Here is a 22,051-nt window from a genome sequence, read left to right as displayed (position 1 = left end):
CCAGCTCGCGAACTTCATGGGCAGAACTTGGAACCAAAATAAGCCTTTTGAGATTATAAAGAGTGAACCCTCAGAAGCAAGGTCTCTGTACCTGGATGCTTTTACCAGGAGGCTTCCTAGATTTTAGAAAGATCTAGTGCCTCTATCTTCAGAAATGTGCAGCTACCTCAGAAATTCCCCCATTGGCTACAATGGAGTGAAGTCACTGCAAAACAAAGAATCTTGGGCAACTTTCTTGGGGTGCCTGTAAGGGGTGTTTTAAAGCTAGTGACACCAAAATTTCAGGGTATCATCTGTTCTTATTCTTATGATGCCACCCGGAGACAGAAGTGTGGTCCCTCAAATGGGTGAAAGCCCCATCTACTGTTAGCTCCCGGTGAAACAGTAGGGGATGGGGGCATTCCATTTTAAGGTGTCCATAACTTGCTTCCCTAATTAACAATCACCAAACTTGGGTGAGGTATCATCAGGGCAGTCTCTGGATGATACCCTGAAATCATGGTATGTTAGCTTTAAAATTATACCCTCCCTACAGACCAAAGAAACACCAAGAAATACCCACCCAAAGCCCAAATACCTTGCGTTCCACATTTGTTCATATTTGGGCGGGACATGGTGAACACACGTCCCAAATGTTGCCCCAAATTTGCCCAGATTCTGGCTGAATCTGGTATTTGTTTTCATCTAAATCTCCAACCCTCAAAAGTGATGTTGTTTCAGGGTGGGGAGAATCCACCCAAACAGCATCACTTTCGAACCTAATTTTAACCGGAACCCCAGATTTCTCCCTTTAAAGGTGGATTTAAAGAGAAGAATCTGAGCTCCCTAGTTTAAACACCACATTGAAAGTAATGCTGTTTGGGGGTGCTGGATTCCTCTGGAGGTGTTTGTGAGAGATGATGCTGACATTTGTTTGGTAAGCACACTGGGGTGGTTTGTGAGAGGTTTACATGCTTAATACCCACTTGCACTGGCTTGGAGTTGTTTCTCAGGCTAACAACCTACCTCATAGGGTTGTTGTGATTAGGAAATTAGGAAAAGAGTTGGTGGGGAGAGAGCCATGTATGTTTTGCTGGGAGTGGGAGGTGTTTTGTGAGCTGGTGCAAAAAATAATTGTTTGTTCATGGTGGGGGAGGGTGGCACCAAACTCAGGTTTTGTCCCCGGGCTCCAGTTTGCCTAGGTTCGCCCCTGCCCGAGTGGCAGAGGCTTATCTGGTGAACCAGATGTGTTTCTGCACTCGTACATTCCTGCTGGGTGACCTTCGGCTAGTCAAAGTTCTCTCTGCACTCTCTCAGCCCCACCTACCTCACAAGGTGTGTGTTGTGGGGAGAGGGGGGGAAAGGAGCTTGTAAGCCACCTTGAGAGTTTCCTCGCAGGAGAGAAAGGTGGGGTATAAATCTAAACTGTTCTCTCTTCTTCTTCTTCTTTTAAAAAATGTCTCCTCTTCCCCTTTGTTACGAAGTCCAACCGTATCCATTTGATGCATGTTTTAGGGTTTGTGACACAGAGGCCCCTTCCCCACATCCAGACTAATGTACTTTCAGTCCACTTTCACAGTTGCTTGCAAGCGGATGTTGCTATCCCGCACAGTAAAATCCAGCTGCAAAGGGCATTGAAAGTGGATTGAAAGTGCCTTCTTCTGCATGTGTGGAAGGGGCCAGAGGCCAGCAACAGCAAACCCCCTCTGAACATTTCTTGCCTTCAAAAACCATGACTTGATGGCAAGAAAAAAAGCCACAGATGTGTTTTTCCTCCACGAAACAAGGGGCTGTCCTAGCATTCAGGATCCCCTTTACCGTACATCAAAGCAGGAAGCAATTGGTTAAATCCCTGTATTCAGTGTGAAGCTTGGGGACGCTGTCAGCAAAATGTGTGCAGTGGCAAAAACAGCAGTACGGAAAGGACCAGACGTCCCCCCATTCATCCAAATACAAGCCAAGCAGTTTGCCAATTCCTCTCCCACACTCCTGTGCAGCCCTGGGGTTCTTTGTGAGGCTTGAACTGGAGGGGAAGGGGGGGGATTGTAAATAGGGGACATCCCGTGGCCAATTTGGGAAGCCTCTACTAGAGCAAAGGGCTGTGGCCGGAGGCACGGAAACAAGGACTTAGAGCAGTTTGCACACAACTGCTGATTGGGCAGGCTGACATAATGGCGTTTATGCAGCAGTCCGCCCTGTAAGCAGAATAGAGCTTCCATGTGCAGAGGCAGCATATCTTTAAGTATCAAATGTGGGGCACCATCAACAAAGGAGAGGTTTCCTCTTCAATGTAGACTTTGGGGTTGTTCCTGGAGTTGGCTGGATGTCTGGTGCAGAAACCAACACCATCAACTGTATTTAAACCTTCTCTTAAACTAGCGTGATGTAATGGTTAAGAGCAGGTGGACTCTAATCTGGAGAACTAGATTTGATTCCCCCGCTCTGCCTTTTCAGCTGTGGAGGCTTATCTGGTGAACCAGATTAGTTTGTGCACTCCAAAACATGCCAGCTGGGTGACCTTGGGCTAGTCACAGTTCTTCGGAGCTCTTTCAGCCCCACCTACCTCACAGGATGTTTGTTGTGGAGGGAAGGGAAAGGAATTTGTAAGCTCCTTTGAGTCTCCTTATAGGAGAGAAAGGGGGATATAAATCCAAGTTCTTCTTCTCTTTGGATCAATGCAATTCGCCAACCATCTTCAATATTTCTCCCTTTGTAAAATAGATTTTCTCGTCACAGCCAGGCAAACCAAAGCATTGCTATTTTGGGCAAACTTGATTGTTTGAGGCCAATCCAATTGAACACATCTCTGTACTGTATCTTTCTCCATAATCAAATACAAAGTCCTTCATTCACCAGATACATAGCTGATTTTTTTTAAAGATCTTTTTGACCTGTGCTTATGTGGAGACAGAGACTTTAATCAGTCTTTTCCACTTGGAGTATGGAACCTGTGTGAAAAGATCACAGAACCATAGAGTTGGAAGAGACCCCAAGGGCCATCAAGTCCAACCCCCTGCAATGCAGGAACACACAATCAAAGCACTTCTGACAGATGTTCATCCAGCCTCTGTTTAAAAACCTCCCAAGAAGGAGACTCCAGCACACTCCGAGGCAGTGAATTCCACTGTTGAAAAGTCCTGACGGTCAGAAAGTTCTTCATGATGTTTAGGTTGAATCTCTTTTCCTGCCCCTTGAATCCATTACTCCGTGTCCTAGTTTCCGAGGCAGCAGAAAACAAGTTTGCTCCCTCTTCGACATGGCATCCCTTCAAATATTTAAACATGGCTATCATGTCCCTCTTAACCTTCGCTTCTCCAGTTTAAACATCCCCAGCTCCCTAAGTTTCTCTTTGTAGGACATGGACTCCAGGCCTTTTACCATTTTGGTTGCTCTCCTCTGGACCTGTTCCAGCGTGTCACTATCATTCTTGAATTGCCCAGGACTAGACACAATATTCCTGGTGAGGTCTAACCAATGCAGAATAAAGAGATCCAATTATATCGCTCAATCTAGGCACTATGCTTCTATTCATACAGCTCAAAGTCGCATTGGCTTTCTTGGCCGCTGCATCACACTGCTGACATTTTTAGTTTGTGGTCTACTAAGACTCCTAGATCCCTTTCGCATGTAGTGTTGTCAAGCCAGGTGTTCCCCATCCTATATCTGTGCATTTCATTTTTTCTGCCTAAGTGTAGTATCTTACATTTATCTCTGTTGAAATTCATTTTGTTTGTTTTGGTCCAGCTCTCTAATCTGTCCAGGTCATTTTGAAATCTGACTCTGCCCTCTGGGTATTATCTACCCTTCCTAACATGGTGTTCTCTGATTAGCATGCCCACTATTCCTTCATCCAAGTTGTTGATGAAAATATTGATGAAAGCACTGGGCCCAGGACAGAACCCTGTGGCACCCCGCTAGTCACTTCTTTCCAGGATGAAGATGAGCCAAGATCTGTGTTGGCTGCCCATCAATTACTGGGCCAAGTTCACAGCACTGGTGAAAGCCCCAAAAGTGGTCTCGATGACCTGCTTCCACCCATAAGATCCCGCATGTCTCGCAAGACCTGTTTTCTGTGCCTTCAGAGTTGAGGCTGTGGGCAGCTAGTGGCAGGGCTTTTTCAGTGGTGACCCCTCACCTCTGCAGTGCTGTCCCTATAGAGACTGACCTGATGTGTCCTTTCTGCACCAGGCCAAAGCATTAACCCAGCTTTTATCTAAGGCATAGGTGTCAAACTTGGGCCCTCCAGATGTTATGGACTACAGTTCCCATTATCCCTGCCAGCATCATGCTGGCAGGGGATGATGGGAACTGTAGTCCATAACATCTGGAGGGCCGTGAGTTTGACACCTGGGATTCCCATTTTTATGGTGTGTTCCTAGCGCTGTCAATATCATTCCAGACTGTTGTGTTTTGCACTGTGTGCTTTTTCTGTCCTGTTTGCTTGCGTTTTATTAACTCAGCCTGTTTGAGCAGAGTGATTTGTTCTTGATTTGATTTTACAGCCTGGGACTTTGGGTTATTGGCGTAGCTGCGCTCAAACAAGTCTGGAGAGAAAGCAGACCCGTTTTTTCTCAAGAGATAAGTATGAATCAAGCCAAGAAAGAGAGGGATTTTTCAACTGGTAAAAAATAACCCAGGGGGCAACCCACGTGCTTGTTGGCCCCTTCAGGAAACGTGGCAATTTGGTTTCCATTCCCTCTCCACTTCAAGCACCTAAAATTAATCTCAAATTTTGTTAATAGGATTACTACCATGCCCCAATCTTGCCCTTTTAAGGGATAGATGTGTTCTTTTAGGTGTGACAACTCCTGGCTTTTGTTTTGGATCTCCAACATCCCATCCGTCCAAATCCCAGCTTTGATTCAGAAGCATCACGCCCTAGAACTGGTTTGCAAGAGCAACACAAGGATCTTTGGGTGGCAAGGAATGCACACTCAGGTATGGTTGCCCCTGAGCATGGGCACAGTGTGCGTGCCACGCATTGCCCGAGTCAGCACTACTTAGCATGGGAAACCCATGTCAGGATGCCAGTTGGGTGGGTCGCTTTTCACAAACAGAAGCACCTAGCTCACTTCACCCCAGACATCTGGAACGGTGGGACTCCTAGATGTGGAAGGAGGCACTTTGCACATGCTTAGGGACACTTAAAAACCTTGACAATAAAAAAGCAATGAGAATGCCATGCAAATCTCAACGTGACTATTCCAAAGTCTTCATCTAGTTATGTTTTCAGTGTATCTATGTTTCACAGTTAATCCTGCTTTTTTTTGGGGGGGGGGTGCAAATAGACATCGTTTCCAACCCTTTGAAGCTCCCCCCCGCAAACAAGATGGACATTTGCTCCGCCCTCTGGTTTCTCATCCACCCCCTCCCTGGGTGGCCTCAGCGGAGGGTGGGGCTCCGATTGCAGCCCCGCCCTTGGTGGGTGGGGGAACTCAACCGCTCCCCGCTGCTACTCCGAGTAGACCTTCCGCAGCTGAGCACCGAGATCTGCAGCGCCCCTGACAAAGACCCCCTCCCCCCGCTCTCCGGTAAGCTGCCCTGAATTTTTGCTGCCCAGTTTGGGAATCCCCATTAAATAAGGGGGGGGGGGGGGGGGAGAGAGAGAATGGGGAGGCACCCTATGCTTTTCCAGGGGGTTTACTCCCGAGTTGCAACAGGTTTCCCAGCGGGGAGGAGGCGGAGAAATCTTGCGGGGTGGGGCGCCGCAAAGCTTGCGAGAGGTTTTTGCCCCGGGTAGGGGGGAGAAAGAAGTTTGCAGAAAGTCAAAGGGCGGGGTGTGTTTTGCAAAGGAAAAATTGAAGGGGGGGGGGATCGGAGCTTGGAAAGAGGAAAAGGACGGCCCCCCCTCAGTTCTTGGTGGCGGGGGGGGGGGGCTCACGGTGATTGAGGGGCTCCATGTGCGCAGGTTGATGCGCTTCGTGTGCGGGGGTGGGAGCTGGCCTCTTTAGGAAGACTTTGCAATATAAAGTTTTTTTTAGAGGGGGGGGGTTGATAAAGAGCAAGAGCCTCAAATGTTTTGGGAAACGGAGAATCTGGTTGACTCCGAAGTTCTCCAAAGGGGCTTTTCCGAAGTTGCCCGGGGTTTGTGGTGTTTGGAGGGAGCAGGAAGCTCTTGGCGCGCAGTTGGGAAAAAAAACACACAAGAAAGCATCCCCAAATATTTGTGTCAACAACACAAGGCCAGCTGGAATTCCAACCAGACGCAATGCAAAAAGGTTTCATGTGCAGCCCCTCTTGCTTTTTCTGCTGTGACCGGGAAGGGGGTGAGTGTGTGGGACAGCCACAAATCTTAGCCCCGAAAGAGCCCCACCGAGCTTCCGGCCTGGGCTGGGAACCAAATTTGTCAAACTGGCTGCAAGAGGAAGAGGAGACCCAGCCAGCCATTTCCTCCAAAACACCCTCTCAAGAAACTGACAGTCCCTGGCCTCCGTTCTCTCCACTCAGGTTCTCTTAAACAGCTGGCAGGCAGACATCCAACCAGATGAGCTTTCTTCAGTACCGAGAGGTGTCTGCGTGGCTCTTCCTGTTGTAGCTGCACAACAACCCTGCAGGGTAGGTCAGGTGCAGAGAGAGCAGCTGCCCCAAAGCTGGAGTTTATAGCCGAGGGGAGGTGTGAACCCAAGACTTCCGGGTCAGCAATTTACCCCTTCTCTCCACCATTCTAGATTTCAATTGAGAAACAAGATCTATACAGCTAATTTCGAAATTATTTGCATTCGCCTCTCTCTTCTGGCTTTTATCTGGTGCTGTGCTGGTTATTCCGGTTGTCTTTAAGCTTTGTAGGATACTGCTAGTTAGTTGTATTAGGTTGTCGGTTCTGTGTAGAGAGCCGCAGGAGAGGACAGAAGACACACACATATATGTTTTTAAATGATGGCGTGGAATGTATTGTCGAAGGCTTTCACGGCTGGGTTCAACTGGTTGTTGTGGGTTTCCCGGGTTGTGTGGCCATGGTCTGGTGGATCTTGTTCCTAACGTTTTGCCTGCATCTGTGGCCAGCCTCTTCAGGGGTGTATCACAGAGGTGTATCACACATTTCTCTCTGTGACACACTTCTCTCTGTGTCAGGCTGTCCTGACACAGATGCAGGCAAAACGTTAGGAACAAGATCCACCAGACCATGGCCACACAGCCCGGAAAACCCACCACAACCGATTGCGTGGAAGCTTACTGGGTCACCTCCGGCCAGCCGCAGACTCTTAGCCTAATCTGCCTCTTAGGGCTGCCATCTCCTCCGAACAGGAAAAGTATTGTTTCCTGCTCTAGGTTTTTAAGAATGGAAAAAGCCAATTAAGCATAGAAATTTCTCCAGAAAGTTCTCCTAACAATGGATTCTGTGATTCACCTGCAATTGTTCGAGTCAGGTGTCATGCATATTTTGTTCGTGACATTTGAAGACACACAAGGTGCCTTTGTCAAACTCTTCTGCCTACCCACGAAAGGGTTCATCATTATTGGGGCACATATCCCCCCCCCCCCCTATCTGAGCTTCAAATGCATCATGCCTTAACTGCTTCAAAGTGTCAGAGTAGGCCCACGCAGACCCAGATTCGTACTTATCCATGAAATGTAATGGGTGTCTTTGGTCTGGTCACCTGTTATCAACCCAAACCACCTCACACGGTCGTTGTAAGGATAAAATTGAAGTTGGGGAAACAAATGCGTGCTGAATTGAGCTTCAGAGGGCGGTGGGGGGTGGGATTGAAACACCACTAGGGCTGTGCTGTTAAACTGCCATTCTCCCCTTTCCATATATTTACACATTCATGGCCCTTCCGCACATGCAGAATAATCCATTTTCAATCCAGCTGGATTTTACTGTGCGGAATGGAAAAATCCGCTTGCAAACAATTGTGAAAGTGGATTGAAAGTGCATTATTCTGCACGTTTGGAAGGGGCCCCACACATTGGAAATGCCTGAGAACACCCTGATGCACACGCACAGGTGTGTCTGTGAAGGTGTGTGAATTTGCTGTGCATTTCATGGAGAGGTTTGCTGTATAGAGTTGTCAATATGTCCAGCGCTTTTTGCCATCTCAAGTCTGTGTGTGTGAGAAGGGAGCTGAAATGAAGGTGTAAACATTTTTTCTGTGTCCGGCCTTAACTTCATGCTAGAACAAAGCCCCAGAGGCATAGATCTTATCCTGCACTTGCATAGAGTTGCCTTCAGATTTCACAGAGTTCAGGCTTTTAAACTCCCTCAGGTCTGACCCATGATTGTGGTAAACAATTTTACTATCGCCCCAAACTGGCCTCAGCCACCAACCTGTTTTCTTGGCCTCTGCAATCATCTCTGTCAAACGGGGACAAAAATACCAGCCTGCCGTACGCGGGTGTTTGGTAAACATTATTTATTTACTGTCCATTTTTATATACTGCCGCAGGGCTTTGCAGAGTTCAAATAATCTGATTTCAGCAAGTGGATAATTTCTATCGAGGGCTTTTGTCATCCACAGAACCTTTGGAGGCCAGCTAATTCCGGTTGCCTGATCAGATGTTTCGTGGGGAGATTGCCTCACTTATAACATTAAGTTGCATTGCCACATTACAAGACTTACACACTTTTCTGTTGTCTTGACGGTTGCTGCCTGTACTGGTCGATCCAAACAAGGGATGTTTCCACAGGGATGTTTCCACAGGGTCGCGTTCCTTTTCTGGTCCCCAAATGGAAATTAACAGCGAGGTTACAGTCTGAATTGCGGCTACCGCTGAAAAGGGCATCCCTGCGTTTCATCTCATAATGCATAGGATACTTCCCAGCGTCATGATTTCTTGCCGTGTATGATTTGCTACTACTGGCAGGAATTAAGCAACATAAGATCCGGGGAGAGGTGGAGAAATTGAGCCGACGGACCCCTCAGGGGCATAGCATGCATCTCTGTTTCAGTTTGGAGCAAATTTGAAATTCTCTCCAGCGAGACAGGTCCCATTCCTCGAGCCTCATGCGCAGAAGAAACCTTTAGGGGAGCTGGTTTCACACTGACGTTTGCGCGAGGCCTGAGACGGCTGGAATCCCAGTAAACATGTTTTTGTCCTGTTTCGTGTTCTCCAGAGTTCCCTTGAGCGCAGTTTGAAAACCACTTGTGGGATAGGCAAGCTGAGGTTAAACAATTCCCCGCTTAAGATTATCCGATGAATCAGGGATGAGTTTCTGCAGAGATATCTGAACCCAGCCGGCATCCCGCAGTGAGAAAAATACTCCCGGGAGGTCCCATGGGACATTGTTATTCCTTCATGTTCGGCTCTGTCTTTGCTAGAACAATCCCGTACTTTGTAAGGACGTTGGCGCATCTCTCCTGGCACGAGGATTCGTGTAGGGGGGTGGAAAGGTTTGCAGAGTAGGTTCAGATCTTTTTCTCAGCCACAACGCTAACGGGGTAACCTCGGCTAGCTCTGGATTTTCAGCCCTGATCTGGGGATTAGGACAGATGGCCTTAAAGGCCACGCTTGAGTCTGTGACTCGCTGGGCCAGTCCCTGTTCTCAGCCTGGCCTACCTCACAGGGCCTTTGCGGTGAAATTGGACGGAGCGTGCCGAACGTTGTGAAGGGAGATTGAGACTTGAGAACAAAAAAAATGGGGTCAGTATGTCCTTGTCACTATTTCAAGAGGCCTGTTGCGGGATGGGAACCAGCCCGGCTCTTCAGAGGGGCCAAGAAAAATGTTTCCAGAAAACTGGGTCAAAGGTCATTGGGTGTGCTATAGGATGCTCTTTCTGGACTGTTTTGTGGAGAATAGAGCACATTTTGGAGAGCACGGTTGCAAACGCAGCGGCTCAACTTCTTCAGAGATGGTTCCACGTCCTCTTGGGAGAGTGAAGGAGAAAAGCATGGGACATTGTCAGTGGAAATGTGTGGTCCTTTGCTTTGATGGGTACTCGAAAGAGGTGACTCGGCTGGAGGCGGAGGTGCCACGAAACTCTTCCTCGTCCACATGGGAAAGTAGCTGAGGTATGCCATCAGGGGCCAAATGGAAAGCCCTCGAGGGGTAGATGGACCCATCTGCCGGTCCCTGTGTTGCCCCACAGCGAATGCGCCAAACTGGGACGTCCCCTGTGACCTGCGGTTCTTGCTTCAGGGTTTTGGGCTGTGCGTCTGGAGTGATCCCTTTTCATGAAGCAAGGTGGTTGTTGAGTGGCCAAGTGATTCTCGCAACACTACGGCCCCTTCCGCGCCTGCAGAAGAATGCACTTTCAATCCACTTTCACACCTGTTTGCAAGCGGATTTGGCTATTCCGCACAGTAAAATCCAGCTGCAAAGTGCATTGAAAGTGGATTGAAAGTGCATTCTTCTGCAGGTGCGGAAGGGGCCTGAGAGACCCTCAAAGGATAGCTTCTTCCTGTGTTTTTAGGCCCATCTTTCCTCAAAGCTACATCACAGCTAATGAGGCCAAGCGAAGGGCACAGAAGTGCTGGTACAGAATTTTCCCAACTTTGGGAACATCTTACTTGCTTCGTTGCTGGAAACTTAGGGTATGCTTTTGTTTGGGGGTCAAGTTACTAGTCCTTACAGTTTGGAAAATATTATTTAAACGCTTGGAATCGGAGAAGGCAGAGGTCTCTCTGGACACATTTCTAGGCGCCTCCTCCTTTGAGCTGTGGAAGTCTCGGGACCAAACGCCTGTAAATACAGGAGATCTGTGTGTGGCATCTCCGGGCCTGTTCTTCAACTTTTAAAAAACGCTATGGGAGGTTCTTGATGTAGGGCAAGCGCGATGCCACTTAACTAAGGACGAAACCATTCTCTTGGAGGTTGGCAGCAGGGAAAACCAAGAACCTGTTTGTCTTCTGTTCATATCTTCGTGACCTCCAGGACTAGAAACCTTCAAAAATTAAAAAGGAAGGAAACTGGCGTTCAACTCCACATGTGGTGTGTTTTCCCTTTTTTTTGGCTTCTGTGGCTTGGCCCCAGACATTATAGGAGGAAGTGCTGAGAGAAGGCGATACCTATTGAGGCCAAGGCACCCAAGTGCCCCATTTGCTTTTAGGCAGGGAAAAAGCTCAAAATCGATTTCCTGCTCCTTCCAGCAGGGGCTGGATGTTTGAGGCCCCCAATTGCAGCCAACCATAAAACAGTGGAAGTGAAGGATCTACCTGTGTGTGCAGTTGGCAGTACTTGGCAGGTGTGATCTGGGCCCAAAACCTGCAGGAATTTTCCAGTCCCAAGAAGAAGAAGAGGAGGAGGAGGGGGAGGAGTTTGGATTTATACCCCACCTTTCCGTTCTGTCAGGAGACTCAAGGTGGCTGACAAGCTCCTTTCCCTTCCTCTCCCCACAACAGACACCTTGTGAGGTAGGTGGGGCTGAGAGAGTTCCAAGAGAACTGTGACTAGGCCAAGGTTGCCCAGCAGGAATGTAGGAGTGCAGAAACACATCTGGTTCACCAGATAAGCCTCTGCCACTCAGGTGGAGGAGTGGGGAATCAAACCAGATTAGAATCCACCTGCTCTTAACCACTACACCACGCTGGCTCTCAGGAACAGACTTTAGAAGATGAAACTGAACGTGCCAGAATCAAGGGCTTCCTTGGCTATACTTCTGCCATTTTTAGTTGTCCCCCCCCCCCCCCCCCAGTCTGACTGTTTCTCCAGTGGCAATTGGTTACTGGACCAGTGTTTCTGCACCTCATTCCTGACAATCTCTTCCTGTAGCAGGCTTTGGAGGGAGAGCAAAAAGAAATCCATATTTTTATTTCTGGGCTGGGGCCGGAACAACGCCTTTTGTTGGCCGGCTGTGTTGAGTTTCACGTGAGCAGGGCAGAGGGCGAGAGAACTGGATAAGCCCTGGTGATGATGTGACTCAGGCCCATGCGCGGGCACTTTGCCAGAGCAGCCTTCGCACATAAACAGCTCTGCAGGGCGGGCAGCACGTTACGGAGGCAGCAGCGTAAATGTTTATCTCCTGGAGTGCTTGTCTCTTTTCCGTGGGCTTTGCGGAAGAGAGCTCCGCGTCAGTCAGATAGGTGGAAAGACGTGTGGCGCGCTGCAATCGATTGTTGTTTGTTTTGCGCACTGGGGTTGTTTTCTCCTTGGCTCGAGCCGTAAGACAGGATGTCAGCCGCCTGTTAAAAGTCGGTTTTGACAGATAATGCTGGTTTAGACTGAAACTCCCACAGACGTTTGAATCTTCATTGACCATTTTTTCTTCAGCATTCCTGCAGAGCAATTCTTGAAGCAGAGGCCTGTCAGTTTGCGTGAAAACATCTCCCGAGCTTCATGCTCTGTGATCCTATAGTCTTTTTTAAAAAGCAAAACTGATCCCTGTCAAGAGACCAGGAAACGCTATATCTGTAATCTGTATGCAGTCATGCAAATTAAGAAGAAGAGTGGGGTTTTACACCCTGCTTTTTTCTCAAAGCAACTTACAAACTCCTTCTCTTCCTCTCCCCGCACTAGACCCCTTGTGAGGTACGTGGGGCTGAGAGAGTTTGGAAGAAACTGTCACTAGCCCAAGGTCACCCAGCAGGCTTCATGTGGAGGAGCAGGGAAACAAACCCAATTCACCAGATAAGAGCTGCTGCTCTCAGCCACTACACCAAGCTGTATAGTTTTTTTTCCATCTTAATTTATGGTGTTTTGTTTAGCAGCTGTGCTTGAAGCAGCTTGTACTAGACCTTTGGAACTGAAGGGTTGTTTCAATCTCAGAAACGGCCTTTCTAAGAACTCTGCTTGAACATCCTCGCTACCACTAGCGCTGGTTTGTTCGTAGCTACTAGCGACCTTTGAAGAAAGCTGCTAGCGACTTTTTTCTTCGCATGAAGTGGGAGGATGCCAATTGTGCCGGAGAAATGTATCTTCCTCCTCAGGGTTCCCAAAGGCCCCTTTCGTACATGCAGAATAATGCGCTTTCAATCCACTTTCAATTCACTTTGCAGCTGGGCGGAATAGCAGAATCCGCTTGCAAACAGTTGTGAAGGTGGATTGAAAGTGCATTATTCTGCATGTGCGGATGGTCACTTCAGAGAAATAAGAGCCAAAATAATAGACCCAATATTAAATAACTTCAGGGGCTATCCAGCAAATGTATGTATAAGGAAGCTCCTGGAAGACAAAAATCCAAACTGGTCTAGACTGGTTGCCAAATTTTGTACATTTGTTATAAAGAAACGCAGACCAGTGAGCAGGCAACTGATATTGTATTAGAGATACAGATATGTGAATATATGAGCTCCACAATCATTATTAATTATTAATATTATTACTATTATTATTTTTAATCGAGAATCGAACAAATGGGAGTGCAGACAGGCCGACAGATAATAAGTAGGCACGCCCACGCATATACAAATTTCTAATTTTAACTTAGAGTATTGACTCCATTTTAACTCTAAGTTATGGATTGGAATCATTTTAACGCTAAGTTATAGATCGGTGTTAGTTTGACGTTAAGTTATGGGTTGGATTTTTTTAACTCTAAGTTATGGATTGGATTTTTTAATGCTAAGTTATGGACTGGATGTATTTTAACGCTAAGTTACTGTATGTATGGGACAAGTGAAACAAATTAGGCCTCAGTGTTGATTTTAGGGTATTTCATATATTACAATTACACTGGGAATTACAAGGTTGAGAGTGTGTATAGAATTTGTCGGTCCCTGACTGTAATTTGCTGGTCTTTGACTGTAATAATAAATTGACATGTGCGGATGGGGCCTGAGGGGAGGCGTGGTGGCAGAGATCCCCTTTGTCTTAAGGGACCTTGGCTACCACTCTGTTAATTTCTCAGCCCTTCTATGGTTCACCATGTTTGGAGGGAAAGGGATGATTCAGCCGTCATTCTTCTGAAGAGTCCGCTTAAATTTCGCAGTTCTACTTACTACGGCAGGGAGGGTGGAAAATTGCTTCGCCATCAGGTGGCACGTCATTATTTGTCGAAAGATTGTGGCGCAAACCTGCTGCAAAATTCATGAGCTGCTCTGGATGGGAGCTGATGTCTCAACCCGAGATCTGTTCCTTGCATCGGGCTGTGTTTTCCTGGAGGCAGTTTCACAACAACGGCAGGAAGTTTTTGTTGGTTGGCGTTTGTACGTTCGAGCGGGGCTGAATTGCCGCGGGGGCCAAAAACTACACAAATCAACCGACAGATCCGCTAGAGCTGCTCTTGACAAATTGGGGGGAAGCTGTTTTAACCATATTCTGCTCAGCTCGGCTGACTGACAGGAAAGTATCTCCACTGAAGGGAGTCAAACTCCTTGCGTGCAGAGTTCAAATTCTCGTGGATTTGGAATCTGTGGCTGAGGATGTCAGTGGCTGGCATCCCACGTCAGCGACTGGAAAAATGGATGCCGTTTCCAACAGAAGTGTAATTCTGTGAAACTTTTTTTCCCTTTTAAAATGGTTTGTTGTGATGCTTAGAAGTGTGGCGGAAGAAAGGGAATATGGTTTAGCCTGGAGAAGAAAAGACAGACGGGACAGAGGATCACCCTGTTGAAAGATCTGAAAGGGCTCTTCTACGGAGGAGAAGAAAGGTGTATGTTTCTGCTTCTCCTTGGCACAAGACGATCCAGGAAAGGTGGTTTGGTTGATTTGGAAAAACGTCCTAATAAGAAGAATTTTGAGAATTGAGTCAAAACTACGATATCTTGAGGAGGGAAGCAAAAAGAGACTATTAGAAGACGTAATTCTATGAGACAACTGACAAATGTTTAAGAATTGTATTTAAATGGGAAAGAATTAGATAAGGAAATAAATTACACCTAAGCATAAGCATTTTATTGTCATTGTGCACGCACAACAAAATTTACAGCAGCATTCCTTGATGCACACAATTTCAGACTCATACCCCATCCTCACTTTCCCCTTCCTCCACCCATCCCTACACAGCCCCAAACACATCAATACGAAGCCACGGAGTTCAGCATAGCCACAGCTCTAGAGTAGAAGCTGTCTCTAAGCCTCTTTGTCCTAGTTTTTATAGACCTGTTACCAGATGGTAACAGTTCAAAAAGAGAGTGTTTTGGATGAGACAGGTCTCTCAGAATATTTTGGGCTTTCTTTAGGCTTCGGGAATTATAGAGTTCTTCCAAGGAGGGGAGAGGGCAGTCGATAATCCTCTGTGCAGTAGTGATCACCCTTTGGAGCGCCTTCCTATCTGCCACTGTGCAACTGGAGAACCATACACAGATGTAGTAGGTTAAGCTTTAGTCTATAATTATTTATTGAATGTAAGCAGAAGTGGAATGCTTAGGGGGGAAGTCTGCAGTTAGACTGATCCAAATTGTGTTCAATAAATTTGTTTAATGTGTTTAATTGTGTTTAAAGTTAGCAATAATTTAAATGGATAATTAAGGTTAGTTAGATGGGAAATAGAGGGATAGAGGTGGGTGAAGGGAAGAAGGAGAGGAAGGGTTAGGGGGAAATATTTGTGAATTTTAAATGAGTAGTGAAAATAAGATAGAATAAAGCCAGAAGGTAAGAAGGTTTTTTGTTTAAGTAAATAGTATAGGTTAAATAATATAACACAAAAGGGGAGGAAACCATCTCACAAATTGTGGTGGGAATGGTGTTAGGGTTAGATAGATGGTAATTATTGCTTATGTTGCCAATTTATATAAAATGAATAAAGATTATTTTTTTAAAAAGAGAATGGAGTCAAAACTGAGGAAGTGGGGGGGCTGCCTTGCATTATTTATTTTTTATTTATTTTATTTATTAGTTTTATAAACCGTCCTCCCCCTCAGAGCTCAGGACAGTGAACAACAATTTTAAAACATCCATTCCAACACAGCATAAAATGCCTTCCAGTGCATACTTGATAGAAACCAGAAACCAGCGTAAAGAAATGCTGGAAGATGGCTGCCATGTTCTTCTCAAAGCTCCCCCCACCCCTACGTGCCCTTACGGGCAGGACCAAGGTGGACTGATAGATATGCCTAACCAGGCTGACCAAATGCCTGGTGGAACTGGCCTGTCTTGCAGGCCCTGTGAAAACTCTGCAAGTCTCGCAAGGCGCTGATTTCCTTGGGGAGCCTGTTCCACCAGGTAGGGGCCAGGGCTGAAAAGGCCCTGGCCCTTGTAGAGGCCAGCCTGATCAATTTTGGGCCAGGGATCACCAATTGGTCCTTCTCCGAGGAGTGGAGGGGCCTAACAGGACAATATGGCGAGAGGCGGTCCCTCAGGTATGCAGGTCCGTGAATGGCTTTAAAGGTCAAAACCAACACTTTAAACACGACCTGGTGATCTTAGAGGTGATCTTCATGGAGAAACTGGACAGTTATCCATTCAGGATGCTCCAGGTTTGGATCACCTTGAGCCAGGGTTGGACTGGAACAGGGGTAGGGAACCTGCGGCTCTCCAGATGTTCAGGAACTACAATTCCCATCAGCCCCTACCAGCATGGCCAATTGGCCATGCTGACAGAGGCTGATGGGAATTGTAGTTCCTGAACATCTGGAGAGCCGCAGGTTCCCTACCCCTGGACTAGAAGGCCTCTAAGGAGCCCCTTCCCACTCAAGGATTCTGTGTTGATTAAAGCTCATTGGTCTTCCCTCCTTAGATATTCATTGGGACCAAGAATGTCTTCCGAGTCAGCCTCCCCACGCGAGCGCTCTCCATCTTCCGATGTCCTCAGGCTCCCCGAAGGCCATCGCGTGAGGGACCGTTCACCTTCTCCCATGCGCGGCTGTCTCATCCCGAGCCCGCTTCCTACCCGGAGGACTCGTACATGTTCTGCGTGAGTATCGAAGGCGGTCAACGGAGGCGTGGGCCATTTTAGTTTGCGTGTCCCGTCCCTGATCACATCACACTATAGAACAGTGATGGCGAACCTATGGCACACCAGATGTTCATGGACTACAATTCCCATCAGCCCCTGCCAGCATGGCCACCAGATGACCCTGCTTAGCTTCTATAGCCATGGTGTCCCTATGGCACACCAGATGCAAATTCCTATAAATAAAAAAATAAATAATGGCCATGCTGGCAGGGGCTGATGGAAATTGGCACTCCAGATGTTAAGGACTACAATTCCCATCAGCCCCTGCCAGCATGGCCAATTGGCTAGGCTGGCAGGGGCTGATGGGAATTGTAGTCCATAACATCTGGAGTGCCAAAGGTTCGCCACCACGGCTATAGGAGCTAAGCAGGGTCAGGAGACCACCAAGGAAAGGAAGGAAGAAGAGTTTGGATTTATATCCCACTTCATATCCCATTTCCTCTACCAAAAGGAGTCTCAAAAGTGGCTTACAAACTTCTTCCCTCCCGCTTTCCTTGTAGGCCTATTGTTGCCTTATAGAGGAGTCGCTGGTTTAATCCAGAACAGTCGCTCTTTTCTTAACTGACTCCTTGTTTCTGTGACCAGCTTAGCTCTGAAGAAATGGGCTGCCAAGCACTTGAAAAGCTACCAGTTCCGGCTGACCGTACAATCATAGAATTGGAAGAGACCCCAAGGGCCATCAAGTCCAACCCCCTGCTGTGCAGGAACACACAATCTGAGCACTCCTGACATATGTTCATCCAGCCTCTGTTTAAAAACCTCCCAAGAAGGAGACTCCACCACTCTCTGAGGCAGTGAATCCCACTGTCGAACAGCCCTGACGGTCAGGAAGTTCTTCCTAATGTTTAGGTGGAATCTTTTTTCCTGCCCCTTGAATCCATTACTCCTGGTCCTAGTCTCTGAGGCAGCAGAAAACAAGCTTGCTCCCTCTTTGACATGGCATCCCTGCAAATATTTAAACATGGCTATCATGTCCCCCTTTAACCTTTGCTTCTCCAGACTAAAAATCCTCAGCTCCCTAAACCTCTCTTCGTAAGTCATGGATTCCAGACCTTTTACCATTTTAATTGCCCTCCTCTGGACACATTCCAGCTTGTCAATATCCTTCTTAAATTGTGGTGCCCAGAACGGAACACAGTACTCAAGGTGAGAGGTCTGACCAATGCAGAGTAGAGTGGTGCAATGACTTCCCTTGATCTAGACACTATACTCTTATGATGCATCCCAGAATTGCATTGGCTTTCTTGGCTGCCGCATCACACTGGTGACTCATGTTTAGTTTTTGGTCTACTAAGACTCCCAGATACCTTTCACATGTAGTGTGTCACGCATGCTATAGCTGTGCATTTCATTTTTTCAGCCTAAGTGTACGATGGGGCATATGTGGTTTCCGTGCAAGTTACGATGACCCAGTTTAGAATTTTAAATAACCAGAGTCGGGGAAGACTCCTAGTTGTCAGAGAATACCTTCTGACTTCTTTCTGGATTGTGTGGCCCAGGCAACCTCTGGCTATCTGCCCAATCCCCTGTTCGGACCTTTCTGAAGTTGCTTCCCTTTTTCAGGACGGCGAGGGCTTCCCAAGGGCCCGCCTTCAAGGGCACGTGCAAATGCTTCTGCCGTTCCAAAGGCCACGGCTTCATCACCCCGGAGGATGGCGGGCCAGATATTTTTGTGCACATCTCTGAGTGAGTCTTCCGGAATTAAGTTCTGATCCTCCACAGATTTTGCTAAACGCCAAATGTCAGGAGTGTTCTAGACTTCACTGGCTGATACTATTTCCATTTGGAAAATCCCAATTACTGGGACAGTTTCTCTTTCCACGGGTACAAATAGTGCTCCTTATGTTTGCCAACCATGCTAATGAAACTTGCTAGAATTCTCACTTGCAGATTGGGCTTTGGTTTCTAGCGCTGCCTGTTTTAATGAGTAGATTTTGGACTGGGCAGAAATCAGATTTCTTTGGTGGACGTTGCTCACCTCTGCTCTGTTCACATAATGCTTTGCTCGCATAATTACAACATTTTTATCATGGAACCCACCCTCTTTTTTCCTAGAATCATAGAGTTGGAAGAACCCACAAGGGCTATCAAGTCCAACCCCCTGCCATGCAGGAACACATGATCAAAGCACTCCTGTTAGATGGCCATCCAACCGCTCTTTAAAAACCTCCCAAGAAGGAGACTCCACCACTCTCTGAGGCAGTGAATTCCACTGTCGAACAGCCCTGACAGTCTGAAAGTTTTTCCTAATGTTTAGGTGGAATCTTTTCCTGCACCTTGAATCCATTGCTCCATGTCCTAGTCCCGTGGTGGCGAACCTTTGGCACTCCAGATGTTATGGGCTACAATTCCCATCTGCCCCTGCCAGCATGGCCATGCTGGCAGGGGCTGATGGGAATTGTAGTCCATAACATCTGGAGTGCCAAAGGTTCGCCACCGCTGGACTAGTCTCGGAGGCAGCAGAAAACAAGCTTGCTCCCTCTTTGACATGGCATCCCTTCAGATATCTAAACATGGCTATCATGTCACCTCTTAACCTTCTCTTCACCAAACTAAACATCCCCAGCTCCCTCCCTCCTCATAGGGCATGGATTCTAGACCTTTGAACATTTTGGTTGCCCTCCTCTAGACATGTTCCAGCTTGTCAGTATCCTTCTTAAATTGTGGTGCCCAGAACTGAACCAAGTACTCTTGGTGAGGTCTGACCAATGCAGAGCAGAGTGGTACAATTCCTTCCCTCGATCTAGGCCAGTGGTGGTGAACCTATGGCACTCCAGATGTTCATGGACTACAATTCCCATCAGAGGCTGTTGGGAATTGTAGTCCATGAACATCTGGAGTGCAGCAGGTTCGCCACCATGGATCTAGGCACTATATTCTTATTGATGCAGCCAAGAATTGCATTGGCTTTCTTGGCTGCTGCATCACACTGCTGACTCATGTTTATTTTATGGTCTACTAAGACTCCCAGATCCCTTTCACATGTAATGTTGTCAAGCCAGGTGTCACCCATCCTATATCTGTGCATTTAATTTTTTCTGCCTAAGTGTAGTATCCTACATTTATCTCTGTTGAAATTCATTTGGTTAGTTTTGGCCCAGCTCTCTAATCTGTCCAGATCAGTTTGAATTCTGCCCCTGTCCTCCAGGGTATTAGCTTCCCCTCCAAATGCATAGTAGAAAGCTTGTGGTATTTTTTCCCCTCCCAACAGCATCGAGGGGGAATACGTCATGGTGTCCGGCGACGAAGTCACTTACAAGGTATGCCCCATCCCACCCAAGAACGAGAAGCTGCAAGCGGTAGAGGTCATCATTACTCACCTGGCTCCGGGAACGAAACACGAGACTTGGTCGGGGCACGTGATCAGCTCCTAGTGGGCCCCGCCTTGGGAGTGACATTGACCGGGGACGCTTGATGAAGCTTTTAGACAACCACAGAGCGTGACAGTTGAGCTTTCTGTATATTGAGTGAGGTGAAACATTATAACAGGGGGTCAAAGATGGTCTGATAAACCCCGGGTTGTTGTCGTTGTGTGGTTTTTCAGGCTTTTAAAAATTTAAACAACAATATCTGAAAGAGAAGACACTAACAGAAGGCGCTGAGGGTGGAGGAAACGTTTCAGGTGTTGTGGCCCCGGGGTTTTTCACCCAAAACAAAACCTCTTTAACCCATCAATGTATAAAAGTGTTTTTTTAATTTTTCGAGAATTTGTGCCGAGGAACCGGCATATCGATCTGTGGGACAATTCACCAGTTTCCCTCCGAAACTCTGACTGAGTCTGCAAAAGCTAGTTGGTTGTCGATCCCAGCAGTGATGCGGCAAAAGGAGGAAGGCCTTCTTGGTCCAAAGGCTCTTTTGCCTTCACGAAACCAGAAATGGTTTTGCAAAACTACTTTCCTTGGTGCCTTGCAGGTTTCTGGTTCCTTGCAGCATTTGTACCAATGGGGCTGGCTTAACCCCTGAGCTGAGGGAATGTTTCCCTTCTCTGTTTTGTGCCTGATTGGGGTGGGGTGGGGGTTGCAAAAGCTGAAAAATGGCTTTCTTGACTTACCATATATAAATGTTTTGTAAACATGCTGAATGTCTGAGCTGATGAAACAGCATTGCGGTGCCAGCTAGGAAGCAAATGTTAAGTCTGTATATTTCACAATCGAGAGTCTCTTCCCCATCTGGACGGGATTTGGAGTTCATTTTTTTAGATGGCGGAATATGCTTCTATCGCTGGCTTTTTCGTGTGTCTGTTTAACCTCCACCGAAATGTCTACTTCCAGAAAGCTCGGCAGAGAAACCCAATTTGCTCTCTTGGTTTTCAGTGCTTATTTTGGATGGTTGATTTGCCTTCTGACAGATAATTTTCTGAAAAGTGTGTGCTCCTTTGTAAGGCTCCTCATAGTTGGCTGCTTTGGGGTGGAAAAAATTAAAAACTGTTCTTGGAATTGTGTGGAAGTGTCCAAGTCCATCTACGCAGATTCACATCCTGGTTGTAAATTACAGTGATGTGTTTCTTACATATCCATGGTTAACTCAAACTAGACCTTTAATAGGTATCAGAAGAAACTACACATGAGAGAGAGAGAGAGAGAGAGGAGAGAGAGAGGAGAGAGAGAGAGCGCAGGAAAAAAGCTAGGTCTAAATTATGTGAATCTAGAGCAGGCAAATAGGATACGCTGTAAGGTCTCTTCAGAGGTTAGGCAGTGCGCACAAGCACGCGTCTGGTGTCGGGATGCCATAAAACTATTTGGGGATAGAGCAAGAAGTTTGCACTGTTTGCAGTGTTCTCTGGAGTTGGCCACTTTGTCCTTTCCAATGGGAACATTTGCGCTCTAATATGGGCAGAGTTTCAAAGTTTGTTTGGGGGGACAGGCCGGGCTGGAATAAAGGTGGCAGCAAAGTGCGTCTTCTCAGATATTTGGTACCATCCTTGGTCATGTCTTTCCTTGGAATCAAAAGCAGTACTCGAAACAGTCGCATGGCAAAAGGGTTTGACCGGTGGCCTCAAAGCCTTTTTAAGTTTTGTATGCCCCTGCAGCAGAATTGGGGTGGCGGGCATTGATCCAAGTGGTTGGGTTGCTTCGAACCGCTGCCCGAGGACTCCAGTTCTTGATGTCTAAAAAGAACTCCCTGCTAACAAAACCAGAACAGCAGGGGGAAAGGTTCTGACCTTCCTCCTGTCTGCTTTGTGTTTTCTCCATTCTGGGAGCAACCCCAAAGTGCGGGCGCCCTCCCTGCAGTCTGGCCTGGATCCACCAATGCTTCTCCTCCACATGTGAACTTGGACTTCTAAGAAGTCGATTCCTGCAGATGTCAGAGTGACATGAGCCCCTTTGGCTTGGATTCTGACGGGAGCAGAGTTGCACAAT

General features: G+C 47.2%; 1 protein-coding gene across 2 annotated transcripts; it reads left to right on the top strand.

Annotated features, from left to right (window-relative positions):
* The first annotated feature begins 5,366 nt into the window (after positions 1 to 5,366).
* Positions 5,367 to 21,127, top strand: CARHSP1 (calcium regulated heat stable protein 1). Of its 2 annotated transcripts, none has more exons than XM_048495494.1 (4): positions 5,367 to 5,510; positions 16,473 to 16,649; positions 18,255 to 18,377; positions 19,903 to 21,127. In XM_048495494.1, the coding sequence occupies exons 2-4, from the start codon at positions 16,492 to 16,494 to the stop codon at positions 20,063 to 20,065; spliced, it is 444 nt and encodes a 147-aa protein (XP_048351451.1). In that variant the 5' UTR covers positions 5,367 to 5,510; positions 16,473 to 16,491; the 3' UTR covers positions 20,066 to 21,127. The 2 variants fall into 2 exon arrangements, with proteins under 2 accessions (XP_048351451.1, XP_048351452.1); XM_048495495.1 differs by lacking the exon at positions 5,367 to 5,510 and adding an exon at positions 6,516 to 6,534.
* The last annotated feature ends 924 nt before the right edge of the window (positions 21,128 to 22,051 follow it).

Source organism: Sphaerodactylus townsendi, linkage group LG04 (assembly GCF_021028975.2).
Source record: "Sphaerodactylus townsendi isolate TG3544 linkage group LG04, MPM_Stown_v2.3, whole genome shotgun sequence".
NCBI classification, from domain to species: domain Eukaryota; kingdom Metazoa; phylum Chordata; class Lepidosauria; order Squamata; family Sphaerodactylidae; genus Sphaerodactylus; species Sphaerodactylus townsendi.
This window is presented reverse-complemented; position numbering and strand designations above follow the sequence as displayed.

Excerpts from the sequence above, each read along its gene's own strand:
- CARHSP1 (XM_048495494.1), top strand. The coding sequence starts at position 16,492 with ATGTCTTCCGAGTCAGCCTCCCCACGCGAGCGCTCTCCATCTTCCGAT. Across the intron at positions 16,650-18,254 it reads AGGACTCGTACATGTTCTGC|GACGGCGAGGGCTTCCCAAG; the intron begins GTGAGTATCGAA and ends TCCCTTTTTCAG. Across the intron at positions 18,378-19,902 it reads ATTTTTGTGCACATCTCTGA|CATCGAGGGGGAATACGTCA; the intron begins GTGAGTCTTCCG and ends CCCTCCCAACAG.